This window comes from Cyanistes caeruleus, chromosome 24, assembly GCF_971803275.1.
Source record: "Cyanistes caeruleus chromosome 24, bCyaCae1.hap1.1, whole genome shotgun sequence".
Lineage (NCBI taxonomy): Eukaryota > Metazoa > Chordata > Aves > Passeriformes > Paridae > Cyanistes > Cyanistes caeruleus.
The window spans coordinates 5782806-5801525 of NC_141724.1; the positions used below are offsets into that span (position 1 = coordinate 5782806).

General features: G+C 46.9%; 1 protein-coding gene across 30 annotated transcripts in view; it reads right to left on the minus strand.

The window, feature by feature from the left end:
* The window catches only part of PPP1R12B (protein phosphatase 1 regulatory subunit 12B), a 126351-nt gene that overhangs the window by 31310 nt on the left and 76321 nt on the right, over nucleotides 1-18720 (minus strand). For all 30 annotated transcript variants that reach the window (XM_086861926.1, XM_086861924.1, XM_086861921.1 and 27 more), the window contains 5 exons: nucleotides 18477-18567; nucleotides 17360-17512; nucleotides 16478-16661; nucleotides 15835-15947; nucleotides 14557-14601 (listed from right to left, as the gene is read on the minus strand). In XM_086861926.1, coding sequence (XP_086718052.1) covers nucleotides 14557-14601; nucleotides 15835-15947; nucleotides 16478-16661; nucleotides 17360-17512; nucleotides 18477-18567 — 586 coding nt within the window. The remainder of the gene's footprint in view (nucleotides 1-14556; nucleotides 14602-15834; nucleotides 15948-16477; nucleotides 16662-17359; nucleotides 17513-18476; nucleotides 18568-18720) is intronic.

Genomic DNA, 18720 nt, shown 5'->3' on the forward strand with positions numbered 1-18720 from the left:
GAAAAAAAAAAATGTAAAGGGGGAGAAGAGAAAATCCCTCCCAGGCTTCTGAGGCCTGGTGGGCTCAGTGGGATGCTGGAGGCGAGCTGATGGCACTTTGCACAGGCTGAACTGCAGAAGGTGTGTGCAGCTTCGACAAAGGGCAATGATTTAAAGGCCATGAAAGGGAGGACACACTTGGGCAGCACAACAGGATTTTTGTTGTTTGCTCACAAGGCTGTTTGAGCAGTGAAAGGGCGGCACAGAGCCTGTGTAATGTACACGGGTTCAAGGGAGTGTTTGGAATCAAGGAAGAGGGAGAGGAGCTCAGATGAAAGGACAAAGGGTGTGGACAGCATGTACCTCTCCCAGACTTGCAGCTCTCTGCCAAGCTCTGCTGCTGCACAGGCTCAGTGGCAGGATGGCTCTCTGAAGGTGAGTGTGTGTCCCTCATGTCCCACTGAAATAGGCCCACGGGATGTTTGTCTGAAAAATGCTTCAAACAAGTTCACAGAACCACAGAGAGTCACAGAATGGTTTGGGGTGCAAGGAACCTCTGGAGATCATCCAGACCAACCCCCTGTCCAGGCAGGGTCACTTAGAGCAGGTGCCTGTCCTGCCACCACATCAGCAGCACGTGTCCTGCTCCAGCTTCACATCTGTTCAATATCAAACATTACCCACCAAGGCCAGATTGGAGCTTGGGGCTTGGAGCAGCCTGGTCTGGTGAAAGGAATCCCTACCCATGGCAGTGGAGTGGAGTGAGATGAGCTTTAAGGTCTCTTCTAGTTCAAACTATTCTATCAAGTGCAGAATAGTATCTATATAAACATATTTTAAGAGTATTGTCCCACTCTGTGTCGCTCTGAAATATTGCCCTTTTTTGCACTCTGCTTGGCACCTAAGTAATTTAACTGGAACAGAGCTGGGCAAAGAGCTTGGAACAGCAATTACAGGAATTCCTCCTGCCATCCAGCATCTTCAGTTTCCAGGGGGAAAACAGCATCACAGTGTAACAAGGGAGAACAGGAGACGGGGCTGCCAGACTTCCCTGCTCTAACAAAGTCACAGCGAGATCAGGTTTCTCGATACTTCTTCATGAGGAAGGAGGGGACCAATCATTTACTGACTGCAGGAGAGGGGAAAAGGGGTTTGGAGAGGTCTAATTCTGCCTGGTAATATCTCTGCATTCCCCTTTCAAGGTAAGGAAATGAAGTCCAGGCACACAAGAAGGCAGTGACAGGCACCCCGCTGCTCTGGGAGGCTGGGGCAGGACCTTGATCTTTCCAGCCTCCATCTGTTGCACTCATCACACACCTCTCCCTGTGCCTGGAGCCCGACTCAGCTGTACAACAAGGTAATTCAGACACTTTAGATCCATATTTATAGACCCTGCACACAGGGTGAGCCTTTCACACCGCTCTCAGTTTCTGGAGTTTCAAAACAGTGTAAGTGAAACTGGGTGAACTGGCTGGCAGAGCACTGGAGTGTCCCAATCCCAGCTCCAGGGCTGACAAAGCCCAGTTTAGTCACCAAGGTGGAGTTACACAGCTCTAAATTGCAGTGTTTGGCTTCCCCTCCCATCCAGCCCCAAATAAACCAGCCTCACATCCCTCCAAGCTCACGTTTCTGCCGAGGAGGTGCAGGAAAGCTTCAAAATCAACATTTTGGTACAGAACTCACAGCCCAAATTCAAAATACAGCCTGAGCCATTCCATACTAATTATTTAGTGACCCAATATAGATCTCACACAGACTGACTAACACAGCTTGGTGGCCAGTAACTCATTTTAGAGAGAAGGGGAGGCTTGGTTAGCCAGGACACAGAGAGCAGCAAGAAATGCAATATGGCAAAACAGGTTTCAGCATCATTCCAACAAATGCCCGAATTAGGGGTTTCTTCCTTCTGGTTTGTAGAGTTTACTTTCAAGTAATCCCCAGTGGAAATATGAAACATGACTCTCCTTCAATGTGCTGCTGTTCCCCACAGCCTCAGCTCTGTCATGTTCAAGGTCATTGTTTAGATCCGACTGTTCCTGTCTGTTCAGGAGATTCCTCAGTCACAACAAGGCTGGTCCATGCTTCAGCTGTGGTGCTGTGTACTTTACTAAGGAATAGTTATACAGCTTTCAGAAAGACATGCACAAAAATGATCATCCATGAGCATTTCCACAGCCACTGCACACCAAGGATGTCTGAATGTTGATTTCATGCTCTGGCTTATTTCTGGGCAAAATCACCTTAAAGTTTCTTCTTACCTTGGACTACAGCAGCACAACTATACCACAGTACTGTGTCCTTCCCATGTTTATAAAGAGGGTATTCCCACAGTTAGAGCTGTGGTCTTGGCTTTGATCACTCTTTTTACACCTTCCCCAAAAAGTGGTCAGGTTCTTCCCCCTGAGGGTGCTGGCACTGCCCAGGCTCCCCAGGGAATGGGCACAGCCCCGAGGCTGCCAGAGCTCCAGGAGTGTTTGGAGGTGCACAGGGTGGGATTGTTGGGGTGTCTGTGCAGGGCAGGTTGGACTGGGTGATCCTGGTATGTCCCTTCCAGCTCAGGAGATTCTGCTACTTCCTTTTCCATTCAGATGTTTGCCCTCTCCCTTCCCTTGGTGATGATGCCTGGGTTTGTATTCCATTTTTAAAATTAGTTAGACAGGAGAACTCATATGCACAAAAATGATGTACCAGAAATAGGATGAAACCCTGAGCTAAATATTTCAGAGGAAAATACATACACCCTTTTTATCTGTATTGAAAATCTTCACCTACAGAACATGATGCTGGTAAAACAAATGTCAGCAGCACTGCAATATTCCAACCTGCAGCAGACAAAAATGGGAAACAAATATGGGAGTTAAAGCCAGAGCTGCAGTGATGCTCAGGGATGATGCAAGCTCACAGCACATTCCCTGAGCACAGGGGAGGAGAAGCCCTCTTGGGAGACCAGAATTCTAATACAACTTGAAGAATGAGAGTAGTTGGTATTTTTGGAACAAATTATCCCAAAACTATCTCTTGAAAGTCCTAGCTGTCATTTTTCAAACCAGGTTTACCACATACCTCACTGAATTCCTTCCCATCCAGCTGAGTCCTTTCACCTGCAGCCAAACCTCCTCTATCTCCCAGCACAGGCACATGCTGGGCAAAGTTTAACAATCCTGAGATTGGCATCACCACAGGATGCCCTATATTGGTGGTTACTTAAGCCCAAAATAACATATAATAATGGATATTGGTGGTTACTTCAGCCCAAAATAACAGCCATGCCTTGTGCACCCTTAATGTGCATCACCACTTTGGTCCTGGACGAGGATCTTCCCTGCCTTAAACTCGTCCCCAACTACATCCAGATGAGAGCAAGAGCTGTGCCAAGGCCAGGCTGTGACCAGCCCAAGGAACAGCTCTGGTTTAACACACAGGGCTCCACAGCCACAGCAAGGGTTATGCCCAGAGGGCCACTGCACCAGGGAACTAGTCACTGGCTCTTGCAGTAAATTGTCACTATACTATCCTACCCTATCTCCTATCCTATCTATATCCTATCCTATCATCCCAAAACACTGGGAAAGGAATTCACCTGGAAAGAAAAGACTGAGCCTTGTCAAGCCTCTCGCTGTCACCTCTTTATTCGTTGCACCCATTGCTTTCTGTGCAAAGAAATTCTGCTTGTTCTGGAGAGAAGCTGCTTATTTTGGTGCATAATGAGTGAATTTGGAATTGGCAGCACAGTCACTTGTCCCATGGGATGTGACCAAAAGGCAGTCTTCAGAAGTACACAGATCATAGAACCCAGAGAATCACAGTGTTATCAAGTCCTGAACAGATCACCAGTCCTCTCACTTATTCTGTGTTCTGGGTGTGTCTGTGCTTTTTTCCTGATCAGGATTTTCTGCTTTGGCCACAGAGATGCTTACAGTGCAGAAGGACTGGACTCCAGCTCAGGACTTGATGGCACTGGATGGTTGATTGTTTTTTGTGTTTAACTGATCTTTTTCAATCTAAAAAATGCAGTGACTCAGCTTCACTCTTACCCTCTGCATTGCTTAACTGTCACGTTCTCATGACACTACCTGAGCAGGTAATTCTGAGTATGTCTTTGTACAGTAAGAGAACTAGAAACTGGCTCCAAAATACAGATTTTTATTCCGGGGGTACAGTCATGGGCACCTGAGGAGCTGCTGGATTACAGAAATTAATGTGCTTTACAGCAAGTATAGCCAAAGAACTGTCTGTATATAGCTAAACACATATGTATTAATTCCCTTAGCAGTAACAAGACCAACACCTATTATCTTTAAAATAAGTTATTAAACATTACATTACTATAGTCTACAATCTGTACTTCTGGGCATTTAATTTAGCTTATTTAATGGAACTTTGTATCTCAAGATTTAATAATTCAAATTATTAATATTATTATTATTACTATTACTACTACTGCTATACAGCAACTGTACATTATATATAAACCCAACTGCAAATAAATGACTTTTGAATCAACCTCAGGCTTTACCAGGGTCAAACAGAGCTTGCAGGGTTTATTTAGCACTGCAGAAGGCAGGCAGGGTTATGCTGGGCAGCAGGACTGGCAGTAGCTGTTCTGTAAATGGGATGTGCAGGCTCTGCTGGAGTTTCCCATAAATGGAATCAGAATTGGAGGAGGGAACACTTCCATCTGCAGAGCACAGGATTCCCAGGAGCACATCTGCCAGGGTGCCACACAGACAGAGAGCAGGAAGGGGTCTTCCTCTCCTCCCAGAGACACACAGCAGCTGAGAGTCTGTAACTGCACCTGTAGCATCAGTCTTCTCCCACTTTTTATTCCCATCTCCAAATTAATCACAAGAAAAGCTGGAAGCACCATGCCATACCTGGATTAGCACTGAACAGCACATGCAGACCATTTAGTGGGGGCTGAGAAGAGCACACTTTAAATAGAAAATTCCAGAGTTATTTTCTTTTTACTTTCTTATAAATAGAGGTAATATAAAGCAAGGGTGAAGACAGTTCAAAAAGCAGCATTGCCAGCGAGTAAACATCATTTTAGCACCTGCAAGCATCTGCATGCAGGAGGAACATCTTCCAGCAGTTCTGTGGAGCAGAGTTGAGTGTTTGGAAGAAAAGGTAAGGTGCCTTGGACACTCAAATCCAGCAGGTCAAGAAGCTTGGCTGCTCACTGACCCCTCTGGGGACACCCCTAACTTCAGAGGGGGAGAACTGCATCTAAATAAAGGCTGCAGAGAGGGAGATGGTTTCACTGTCTTGAGTTCATCACCACTTGAAGATAAAGCTCAGGACAAGCCCAGTAAACCAATCCACATCTGCACTTGTACAGGCACTTGTAAAGGCACAGGAAATCTGAGATAGGGCCTGGAGGGGGCAGACAAACCCAGAGCTGGAGAGTATCAAAGGCAGACACATTTCTGAGAGAGCCCACAGATGTTCCTGTTCTCTCTCTGAATGTGCTGTTAAACTGAATTTCACAGAATTACAGAATATCCTGAGCCAGGAGTGACCCACAGGGATCATCCAGTGCAGCTCCTGGTCCTGCACAGACACCCCAACAATCCCACCCTGTACATCCCTGAGAGCTGTGTCCAAACACTCCTGGAGCTCTGGCAGCCCCTGGGCTGTGCCCACTCTCTGGGCAGTGCCCTGGGGAAAGAACCTTTCCTGATCTCCAGCCTGAGCCTGCCCTGGCACAGGCTGATGGTGAGAGGTTACAGAAATGGGTGGCAACAGTGGCAATAACCAGAAACAACAAACCAGCACCACAAAAGGCTCCTGTTGAAGGGGACAGATGTGGCAGCTTTACAAAATATAAATTTCTGTGAGATCACAGACAGGATTCTGTTCAGGCTGTAAATGCAGCCATGGGTACAACCCCAGCTGTAAATGCAGCCATGGGTACAACCCCAGGTACAATGTGCCTATTGTCACATCATAATCCTGGCCAGGTCTGTACACCAGAGACTGCTCTGGTGGCCATGGAGAGGTTGCTGTGCACCCAAAACCTGGCTCTGCCTTTTCACAGTGGGGCCTCTTTCCCAAACTCTGTATCATGCTTTGTTCAAAAAAAGCATTACAATAAAATCACAGAATCACAGAATCAAGGATTGTTGGAAAAACCTTTGAGCCCAACTCTTTTCCCCACCACTGCCATGTTCAGCACTAAACCATGTCCCAAGTGCCACCCACCAGGGATGGTGACTCCACCACTGTCCTGGGAAGCTGTGCCAGCTCCTGACCACCCCTTCAGGCAGGAAATTTTCCCCAATATCCAACCTGAGCTTCCCCTGTCTCAACTTGAGGCCATTTCCCCTTGTCCTGTCCCTGTTCCCTGAGGGCAGAGCCCAGCTCTCCCTGGCTGTCCCCTCCTGGCAGGGAGTTGTGCAGAGCCAGGAGGTTCCCCTGGGCCTCCTTTGCTCCAGGCTGAGCCTCTCCCTCAGCTGCTCCTCCTCAGACTCTTCTCCAGCTCTGTTGCCCTTCTCTGGACACACTTCAGCAAACCCAGAGAGATGCTTTGCTCTCACAAGTCCAGTTTGAGCACTGCTCATGCACAAAATCATTTGATTTCATCCAGTTCCAGCCATTAAGGTTGAAGTAGTGTTGGAACATAATATTTTCCAGGGGAAACTGTCTGGTAGTTGCACACAGCAAGTGTTTCCTGACAGGTTCCTCTTCCCACCCAGGTTTCTTACAAGGAGGGACACAACAGCAATTTGCACAGCTATGAACAGGCCATGTCAGGGAAGCTGAGAAAGCAAACAGCAGTACAAGAACCAGATGGAAACTGCTATTTCAAGCTAAGGGACTTTCCAAAATATGACATAGAGAAATAAATATCTCATGGCCCTCACAATAGTCATGATCCATTCTGCTTTTTATCTACATTCATCAGATTCTTTGTGCTGACCACAGCCACCCCCAGCTGTAAAACCTGTCAGCTCAGCTGTGGGAATCACGGGTGACACACAGCAATGTTCCAGTGCCACTGGCCAGGCCAATCTGGAACTCCAACACACTGTCATCTATCTAAGTGTGCTTCAAGCCTGTTTGTGATCATCCCTCCCCAGCAGCACCTTGTGGTGCACAAGTTTATGTCCACTGCCAAGGATGAAATCTAAAATCAATGGAAAGTCTGATGAAACACCCACTCAAACCCACCCAGCACTGGGTACCTGGTAGGTACCAACTACAGAATCACAAATGGCCTGGGTTTGAAGGGACCTGAAAGCTCATCCAGTCCCACCTTGGTTGCTCCAAGCCCTGTCCAGCCTGGCCTTGGACATTTCCAGGGATCCAGGGGCAGCCACAGCTGCTCTGGGCACCCTGTGCTGGGGCTCACCACCCTCACAGGGGAGAATTTCTTCCAAATACCTGATCCAAACCTCTCCTCTGACAGTAGGAAGCTGTTTCACCTTGTCCTGTCACTACATGCTCTTATAAAAAGTCCCTCTCTATCTTTCTCATAGGTTCCCTATAACGAGCAATGAGGTGTAAATTAACTAGAGCAGGTGGGAAATTCCTGCCAGGAGTTTTGCAGCTTAAGGATTCAACATCTTGAAAAAGCAAACAATGAAGCAGCTTCTGCCAAATAATGTTACTTTTCATAAAGTCCATGCCCAAGAGCAAAAAAACTAACAATGACTCCACACATGAGGCTTTCTCTGAAGAGAAGTATGTGGGATATAAACTCTGAACAAAGTGACCTTTTAAAGACACAAGGGACGAACAGCATCGCCACACTTGTATCACAGCAACATTTTTCCTACACTGTTTGTTTCCAAATGATATTTTATTGCCAGAGAATTTGACTCCAATTTTCCAAACAAATTTAGATTACTTCTAAGCTCTATAAAAGTATATCTAGCCGTGAGGCAATACAGCTTCTGCTTTTCATTCCTTCTGGACATGTCTGGGAGATAAATAATTTACTACATAAATGTGTGACAGCACATGTGCCAGCCTGCACAAGATGGCAGGAGATGAGGACAATCAGCTCCACAGGGGCTTTGCTAGAGGGAAGCATCCATACAACACTGGGGTCACAGAATGGTTTGGGTTGGCAGAGACCCTAAAGCTCATCTCATTTTTACCCCCTGCCATGGCAGGGACACCTTCCACCAGCCCAGGCTGCTCCAAGCCACATCCAGCCTGGCCTTGGACACTTCCAGGGATCCAGGGGCAGCCACAGCTGCTCTGAGCACCTCATGACAGGGCCTCCCCACACTCACAGCCAAAAATTCCTTCCCAAAATCCCATCCATCCCTGCCCTCTGACAGTGGGAAACCATTCCCCCTTGTCCTGTCATGCCATGCTGTGTCCCCAGTCCCTCTCCAGCTCTCCTGGAGCCCCTTTAGGCGCTGGAAGGGGCTCTGAGCTCTCCCTGGAGCTGTCTCTTCTCCAGGTGAGCACCCCTAGCTCTCCCAGCCTGGCTCCAGAGGGGCTCCAGCCCTCGGAGCAGCTCCATGGACTCCTCTGGACTGGCTCCAGCAGCTCCACATCATTCCTGTGCTGGGACCCCAGAGCTGGAGGCAGATTCTCACACTGGGGAGAAGGGCCAGACAGCAGGGCCTGAGCATGACACACCTGAATTCCATGTGCTGCAGCCCCCTCCCACTGCCCCAGTCCCTTTTCCCCAGGGCAGACACCTGTGTCACCCCAACACAGCCACCAGGGCCCACCCAGATATCGACTGCTGTAGGCAGGAATTGGAATTCAGCAGATGAGATTTTCTGGAAGATGACTTCAATCCCATCAGGAGAGACATCCTCCCCCAGCCCACTGGATGGCTGACACTGAGGTACAATCATCAGCTCCCAGAGGGGCCCAGAACCTGCTCCAAGTACTTCAGCAGTTGGGGATATTTCTCCTTTCCATGGTTTTGAACATGTCACGAGGAGACAGATTTTGACAGTTTCCCACAAAAAGTGACAGGATGTTCTGTTACATGCATAAGCACAACCATACACTGTTAACCTTTAAAAAGTCAAAAATCACCAACACAAATAGACATAAAACAACAGTGAGATTTATTCTGTCTCTGGGGTATGGTCCAGGAGCAATGCTGTACTCAGGCTAACATTCACCCTGAACTGAGCACTCCTGGAGCCCATACAGCTCTGGAGAGAAGCACACGTGTGTCATGGATCCTGCTGCCACCCTGTCCCTCACACTGTTCCCAGCTCCTGCTGGGAAGAGAGCAAGAGGATCCCAGGGCCCTGTGCAATTGCTGCCACGAGTGCAAAGGAGAAGCAGCCTGGGGTGAACTGGGATAATGAGAACTGACTGCACAGGCCTCCCAGCAATGCCATCAGCAGCCAAGGGAGCTGGAGGTGGCTGATGCAGGGCCAACCCCAGCCCCATGGCTGCAGGGGAATGACCTGATGACAACTGAGAAAGATCAGACACCTCAGACTGCACCACAAGTCTGACAACAATCTACCAAACAAGATGCTAAAGCATAAAGTTACCTTAAATAGGTATGAGTTTGTGACCTTGGGAATCACTCCTGGAGGACTGGCTGTTTAGCACAATCTTCCCAGGACTCACAGATTGGTTTTTAGCTGGTTTTGTGTTACTCATCCCCATCCCCATCATTGCTTCACATTACAACTTCCTAATTCAACAACATAGTGAATTAGAGAACTCATCTGAAGGTATTTAGCTGTAACCTGTAGTCACACAACCCACTTGGGTCACTTGGCTTTTAGGCACAAACAAGATGTTTTCCCAGAGCTGTAAACTGGTGCTCAGAGCCAGGCTGAGAAGTGAAGTGCTGTAACAACAGGGAGAGAAGCCACCCAGGCTGATGCCCTTCTCCACATACTGAGGTTAAGAAAATCCAACACAAGCACATCAGGCTGAAGAACTCACAAGGCAAATCCTCTGAGCAGATGTGAAGCATTTTTGTAGGAATATTTGCAGAATTAATTTTAATTTCCCTGCTGTCTGTCCCCTCCACCTCCCAGAGAATCCAGGGCACTCAGAACACGATGAGGATGTTCCTCACCACATCCAAGCTCGATGGTAAAGCCTCAGCTCATGTTCCTTCCTGCAGCACATTGCTGCTATTTCATATTGCTATACATATTAAAGATCTTTCCTTGCAGCACACACAGCCCATTAGAGCAATTTGTTTATAAACAGGACTAAACAGAGCCAATCTCTCCCAGCCTTATGTTACACAGAATTAAATGCTCTCTAATTTAACTGCACGATGCAAGTGACGCACGGTGCCACCTACGTGCCCTTGGACAGGAGCCAGATGGTTTCCCTCCCACATCACACCACATCTCTGCTAGAAATAAACATTCAAGGGTAAAACCAGGGGAAAATCCTCATATCCCCAGAAGGGACCCCGGGCCAGTAGCAATGAAGCACAGGATGAACACCCCCATATAGAACTGTCTGCATTGAAAGGGTTTGAGTTTCTTAGCAGCTGGCCAGAAGTTCACCTATTTTGTTCCTTTTACTGGTCAACTTTCCCTTGTGTACCAGCAAAACAGCTCAGCTCTTGCAGACATACCTTACCATAATAGGCAATGTGAGTCCTGAAAGTGGAGGACTCGGAGCCTTTCTTGGCTTCCAAACAGGGTCCATGGGCTTGGCTGCACAATAACAACTGGGGACCCCCAGGGCTCCCAGTACACCCAGCCCAGCTACAACAGGACATTGATAAAACACTTAACAAAAACCAGTCCTCATCTTCTAGGTATTAATCACATCCATCTTTCACAAAAAGGTGAACAGCACGGTGACAAAAACTGAAGTAAGCCTCTGTGGAAGGATAAAGTGTCACTAAAAGCAAAAATACAGGTGAAAAATAGGACACACCAAAATCAGGACTCCCAGGTCATAGCTCTGAATCAGCAATAACATTGAGTTTACATAAGGAATTTTCCTTCATTGTCCTCCTGTAGAACTTGTGGAATTAAGCTTAGAAATTCAGCCCTTCTAAGACAGATTTAATTTACATTGGTATCCAGTTGCATCTGGTGATTTCATGGTAACAATACAGGTAAGCAGAACACTTATTTACAAACCAGAGTGAAACTAGATCATTCCAAAAATCAAAGTGCAGCAAGACAGGAATGGAGCCTATTTAATCCACTTAGTGCAACTGTAATTCACAATCAAACATTTCAGTGCTATTCCTCCATAAAACTTAATTCCTTTAGTGTGTCTGGGGTTTATACTGGGCTATACAGACTGTCCTGAAGGCAATTCATGACAACAGACATTCTGTTTGATACTTTTACTGCCCAGAAATTGTTATTTTATGAACACAACACTCAGTGAACTCCTCTGAATTTAAAGTTTTGACAAATTCCTCTGTGAGTGAGGTACATCTGTAATGCTCCGGCAGAGAACTGCAAGGAGAAACAATCCTTTAAATGATTATAAACATTTTCTACTTCTTCTCTATGTTCTGTCATTTACAATGTACTTTTCTTCCAAATTTGTTCCTCATTGTTCCTGCTGTGCAATGATGGCAGAAGCTGCCCAGAGCAGCTGTGGCTGTCCCTGGATCCCTGGAAGTGTCCAAGGCCAGGCTGAACTGGGATTGGAGTGGCCTGGGATGGAGGAAGGTGTCCCTGCCATGGCATGTCCATGGGACTGGATGAGCTTTAAGGTCTCTTCCAACCCAAACTAGGCTGTAATTGATTCTATTATTTTAAGTCAGGGCCAAGTCAAAACCAGCAGTCAGGGATAAAGAAAACCTGCTCTGAAAGGGAACACTGGAACATTCTCTTTAGTCCTCATCATCATCCTCCAGCTGTTGCATCCCAGTCTGGGCCATTGATTCCTATCCACACTGACTCTGTTGTGCTTGTCCTCACTGGCCTCACCAGCACTGCAACTCCCATTGGTATTTTGCAGTCAGTGGCTTGAGGGAACAGGGAAAGTTTCCCAGCTCCAGCTTCCCCTGGCTCACTCTGAATCTAACACGAGCTTTCAGACTCTCCAATTTTTATTTTCTGACAAAAAGAGACAAGACTGTGGCCACGCTTTTCCCCCACCTCTGTTTTGAGCTCAGGTCGCCCCAGACCACACAAAAAATCCTTCCTTTGAAGCTCCTTCCCACTGGAATCACAGAAAAACCTCTCCTAAAACTGCTTCCCCAGAGGCTTTTTCCTGCTGAAGTCCTTGTACCCTTGAACATTTATTCCACAATAAAACTTTGTCTGCTCTTCCAACTTTCCAGAGAGCACACACAGGCAGTCTGCATCCCAAGGAGGGAGGTGGGGTGGGAGCAGAACACATGGAGAATCCTGACACATCCCACTATGAGACCTCTTATTGCCTAAACCTCAGCCAAAGTGTCTGGGCTGCTTTCCCACTCCGGTGCTTGTGAGCTCAGCCAAAATAATTCATCCACTTTCTGAAAATTAGAACAACATGTATTTGCTCCCTTTTTTTTTCCCCCCCCAAAACTGCCTTTACCTTTCCTGTGCTAGTCTCACTGCAGAGTTGGAGGAGGGATTTCAAGTAAGGCCTTTTTTTTGGTTTCCATGAAAAACATCCTGATATCAGCCAAGATATAAACACTCTGGAGCAAAAATGTTCCCATAAAATCAGTTTCTTTGGGGTTCTGCTACTAAAATGGGACACTCCAGACTGTTCAAGTTCACAACCTGGTGACATTTGGCACCTGCCATTCTAGAACTATAAATACTGAAGGATTAATGATTATTAACTGTACTTTCTTATTGGCACTAGAATTGAAAGCAGAGAGCTGTTCCATGATTCCTGCCAAAGTGATGGCAAAAATCAGCAATCTCTGATTTGGATCTCAAATAAACCAGGGAAGACTGACCAAGTGACATGATGGTGGTGGCATGCATTCAAGAAAATAAACTGGGAACTGGATAAACACAAGAGGACTGGGAAAATGGGAAAACCAGCTCCAGCAGAGTGGGAGGAGAGTCTAACCCAAGTCTGAGGTACACTGGGTGTGTAAGAAACCAAGGTGCTGGTGCTCTGAAAGCACCTGCATAAATGGGCTGATGGAGCTGAAGGAAAGTTGCTCTGCTCTTAGATGGATCCCACAAGAAAATCACGTCAAGTGTTAGAAAAAAGGAATCCTCGCTGTTAATTTGGGGAAAACCAGCATTATTAATTGTAAGAGACTGGGTGACCTTGAATTTTTGGGCAGCTAGGTTCTCCCAAAGTGCAGCTTATCCATTCACATGAGCAGTGAGGACTGTGCTCAATAAAATTTTCAGCAATTTTAGGACTAGACTCCAGGAAGCCTCCAAACCTGCAGCCTCAGCTACTCTTTTGTCTTAATTTAGGTAATCTGGGACAACTTCCCAGAAGAACAAGACATTCCCAGCAAGTCCCAAACATGCCTGCTGGAAACAAGGTGTCCCTATTATGATTATTACTTTTTACACATTACAGAACTCCCCTCCTTCAGTCTAACTGTGAGGCAGCAGAAATGTCAAAACAATTTTAATGATGATAAATGTCTGAATCCTTCCTGCAGGGTTCAGTGAAGATTTCAGGAAGCTCTGCACTGTGATGAGCAGAAACTCCTGTGGGAAGGGCTGGCCTCCTTGAAGCAGGTGATGCTTCTGTGAGCAGGAATATCTCACATTGCAAGTGGAGTAATGTGCAAAGTAAGCATTGGGAAAGCACTGGCTGGCATGGAAAGATAAGCACATGCTAAAAACTATCCCAGCACCACATGAGTCTCTGGTCCCAGCAAGGCTTGCTGTAACTTTGCTGCATTCTGACTGAATATTGCAAGAAAGAAAACAGAGTCTGAAGAGTGTTATTGCCAATTTTCAGCAAAGAACCAGTTAATTCCAACTAAATGATGCTTCAATCACTCTACTGCATTGCAAAGCATAGGGAAAGGCTTCCCCAAGTTCAAGGTTTTCCAGCAAAAATGAAACACCCCACAAGCAGGCTGACCCCTATGCAACCTTACATTTGTTATTTCTCCCAGGTCTTCCACACTGCATTTTAATAACTTGGAAATGTATTTAGCTTTGACATTGTCAGAGTCAGTCATGTTGTCAGGCCCAAATGTGTTTCAGACAAAGACAAAACCAAAGGAAACCAAGGCAATTTGGAAAGACTCTGTAATTATTATAAAAGGAAAGAAAGGGTCTCAGAGGATGAGACTATTGCAAGAACAGGGGGACACTGGCCAACCTCTGACCACTTCCCACAAGAAAACAAATCCATAAGGAGACAGGAGAGCAGATTTCAGAAATACAAAACATCCTGTCCAAAATAACAGCGATTCCAAGATCCAAGGTCACACCTTCCCTGGGACACCTGAGATCCCACTGCCCTGGCACTGCAGCCCCACTGCTGCATTCCCTCCAGGCTCCACAGCTCCTGCAGCTCTCCAGGAGCCAACACTGAACTCAGGCCACTCTGCAGATATACCTTATCTTTCAGAAGAGAAATCAGTTAGGAATTTGCTGCTTGGAACTACCTCCCTGTACTCCTGAGCAGAGCCTGAACCTCTCCTATAGACAAGAGCAAAAGCCACAGAACACTCTGTCAGCAGCACCCAGGAATGACATATCAATGATTCATATTCTCACTTACCCGAGTTTCCTTCACTTCTTCATTTCCATCAACTTCATCATCATCCTAGGAGGAAAGGCAAAAATGGAATCAGGCAGCTCTGGAGACAACAAAACTTTATCCCAAGAAGGTAATGTATTGTTTATAGAATCACAGAGTCATTAAGGTTGGAAAAGACCTCCAAGACCTCCAAGTCCAACTTTGATCAAACACAGCACATCAACTCCAGCACAGCACAAAGTGCCACGTGTGTTTTGAACCCTGTGAGGAATGGTGACTCCACCACTGCTCTGGGCAGCCTGTGCCAGTCCCTAACCACCCTTTCAGAGAAAAAATTACTTGATGCTAACGTTAAGGAAACTTCTGTCAAAAGAAATGTCTGTCCAGATGCTTTTGGGTAACCTTGGTGTGCTAATGGCCATTTAGCAGATGTTGGTGCTGGGGACAGAATGACATCAAGAGATGGCTCCTGCCATTCCAATGCTTCTGAGGAGTCCCTAATACACTGAGGGGAAAAAAACTTGGAAAAACTGCACATCTGAAATACTGACAGAATACTGACTCCCAAAAGTATCTCCAGTTCAGTTAGACTCCAGGTGGGAAGACTGGTCATCCCAGGTATCCTGCATAGCTTCTCCAAGCCTTTGTAATTGCTCCAGGGTTTCATGGAACAAACATGAAGTACCACACCATCCCAGCTGACTCTGGATTCAACTATTAACTGCAATTTCATAATTCTTATTATCTACTGAAAAAGGTGATCTATTTTCCTGGCTGAGGCTCTAACCAAAGTTTGGCAAGTTCGATTTCTTCCCTCAGACTGGAGAAATCCTCTGAAACCAGGACTAAGCAAAATGACCACGACACAGACAGCTCTTCTGCACTTATGCTGTGAGTGTTCCCTGGTGCTGGGAGTGGACCCAGACACAGGTTTTCTTCCTATTGTCTTTCTCTCAAGGGGACTAAAGAGCAGACAAATTTTGCCTTGAATAAATTTGAAAATACTTCAGGTGATTTGTGACTTCCTTCCAAAGGAATCAGACTTTGAATCTCTCCTCTGCCATGTGGGCCCTGTCCCAGTCCTGCAGGATTTCCATAAAATAGCTCAGTTACAGGCTGCCCAGAGCCTCCTGCTCGGTCTGACACAGCCCAAACAGGGATGGGAGACCTTTGGAAATGCCAGTCTAAAAGAGAGCTGGAGAGGGAAGAAGAAAATGGAAAAATGGACTGGGAAGAAAACCATGAAGCTTGGAATTGGAAGAAAATTCACCCTGGAGTTTCTCGGGAACTCAAACTCACATCCTGTGTTGAGAAGATGATGCCGGTGCCTCTCCGTCTCTCCTTTGGTCGTCGCCGCTCTCGGATCGACTGCTTGTTCAGGGATCTGTCGTCTGAATCCTGATCTTCACACTCTGGCCAAGCAAAGAAAGACTGCTTTGGTTTCAGTGATTTACATCTGTGCTTTTGCTAAGGTTCTGGGGTTCTTTTCAATCTCATCAAGGTCATCTTGCCTTGTGTTATATTACATAGGAGTAATTAAACCAAATGAAATGAAATCCCAGTGTCCTACTACAGCTGGATACTCACACTCCTTCCCTCATCAGAGCCAGGGACCTGCCAGCTCTCCCCAACTCATCCTGACTTACTCCTGCTCTGAGGGTAAACTGTACTAGGGGAATCTCTTTCTCCAGCTCTAATAGCTAAATACTCCATGATCACTGTCTCATTTATTTATCCACAATGGAAAATATCCTTTTATCCCTGTGTTACAAGCAATAGGAATTTTTTTAACTCCATTTAAACAAATAACATTTGTTTTGTGATGTGGCAGCTTCCCTCAGAGTCACAAGTAAACCTGTTCTCTCCATCTGTACACAGTGGAAGTTCTAAAGCACAAGAAAACCCTTGAGCTTTGTCTGTTCTTCACTCTCCTGGTACCTACCATTTTTCTCCATCTCTGTGGCTGCCGCTCTGAAATCTGCTGGATTCACTGAGTCCAGCCCTAGATATTTATTTGTTCGAGTCAGGTATGAACTTGTATAGAGCAGAGGTGCTGCTGTGGAAGGAGACACAGGTGTTGTGGGTTTGTCAGGCTGGGCTGGGCCCCTCAGTCGCCGATACACGGTCTGAAAACAAAGAGCCATGACAGAAAAATAGTACAATGAAAAGGAAGGAGAAGACTTTGGATTTCAGGGGATGGAACTTGAGAGTGCAATGTTTTCTTCACCTGTGCTTGACAGATCAGGTCCATTCTATCACATAAGGATGGGTGTTAAAGTCATTGGACAGCTACAGTGTAAGAGCACCCTCCACAGCTGGGAGATCTGGGATCAATCCCTTTGTCCCTACAGCTCATGGCAGGAGACACGAGTTATCTAATATAAATGTATGATTTAGAGTGAAAAAACCAGAGGTGATGGTAGGGGCAGAAAACTGGTCTCTCCAGCTTTCCATTACACATGGAACATCTGGGGAAAAATGTGAACACAAAGCCTCTGCCTAGACTGAATAGCAAGGATGGATCCAGGCCACATTTCTATCATTAGCCTTCTCATTATACTTTCTGGGATTTACACCGTTTTATTTTCTGGCAAGAGCCAGAAAGGTGAAATTCCCAGAGGAGAAAAGGCACAGCTAAGCTCCAGCACCTCCACGTGCACCTCCCTCGTGCTGAAGTGGCGCTCCTCAGCCAGCAGTGCCTCTTCTCAGCCGGCCTCTCCCCCTCACAAGACAAAGGTAACCCCCAAAGAATTTCTCCTGGTGTCAGCTCTTCTGAATGGCTTTGGGAGCTCTCAGGGAAGGGGTAGTGAGGCAGGAGGATCACCTCGTCCTCTGTGCTCCTGCCCCAGCGGCCGCGGCTCTCGGGCCGGTCGCCGCTGTCCTGGGCTGTGTCGCTCTGCTGCTCCTGCGCCTGGCGCTCGGCGCGCGAGCGGCTGAACGTGCGCTCGGCCTCCTGCAGCTCCGTCAGCGTCACGCCCTGCAGGGAAACACAACCTTCCAGCCATGCACACAGTCACCAAACCCCACCCTGCTCTGCCTTGGAAGGGACAGCACATCTCACCCCACCCCAGCACGGCAGGGACACTTTCCTCTAGCCCAGGCTGCTCCAGCCCCCATTCAACCTGACCTTGCACATCTCCAGGGATCGGACAACCACAGCTTCTCTGGGCACCTCATGACAGGGCCTCACCACCCTCACAGCCGAGAATTCCCTCCCAACAGCCCATCTAATGCTGCCCTCTGGCAGTGGGAAGCCAGTGCTCCTTGTCCTGTCCCTCCAGGTCTCTGGTCAAAGTCTCTCTCCAGCTCTCTTGGAACCCCTTTAGGCACTGGAAGGGGCTCTAAAGTCTCCTTGGAAATTTCTCCAGCCTGAAATGACATTTTCAGTCTTCCAGATCAGTTTAAAATGCCACAGACTCACATCTGGTCAGGCTCATGTTTCATCCCTATGGTAAGAGAAAGGGAAGAGTTCTGTTGCCTTTCTCAGCCTATTGGCATAATCACTGACTCAAAGCAACCCAAATATATGTGACCACACTACAAACTAAGAGGAAGGCACATTGCAGAAAGTAAAGCTTGGAAATCTAACTCATGTGTGTTTGTGGGAGGGTTTTGTAATAACTGCTTGAAGAAAATTTCACCAGAACCTCTCCAAAAACAGTGTGAGTGCAGACACTTCTGTCCTAAGAAATAGAGCAGAGAAAATCCTGCCTCTTTACAGAATCATGGAATGGTCTGAATTGGAAAGGACCTTAAAGCTCATCTCATTTCACCCCCTGCCATGAGCAGGGACACCCTCTGCTATCCCAGGCTGCTCTAAGGTCTGTCCAACCTGGCCTTGGACACTTCCAGGGATCCAGGGGCAGCCACAGCTGCTCTGGACAATTGACAGATCAGCTCTCTCCATCCTACAGGTGAATGTGAACATTTCCATTCCTCACCTGGGTAGACCTGCGGGTCTGCCGGGCCTGTCTGGATCGTGCCTTCCTCAGGGATTCTGCTTCCTCATCCCGCACCGGAGTCAGATATGACCTGGGAAAAAAAGGCACAGAAGAGGTTAAAGTCAAAGCAGATGATCTGCCTTCCTTGTCTATGTAGACTCCCAAGCTATTATTCTATTTCTCATGGACAAAAATGAATTTTAGCTCCATCTGCTATTGCTATTTCTTTGGAACAACTTCCCCA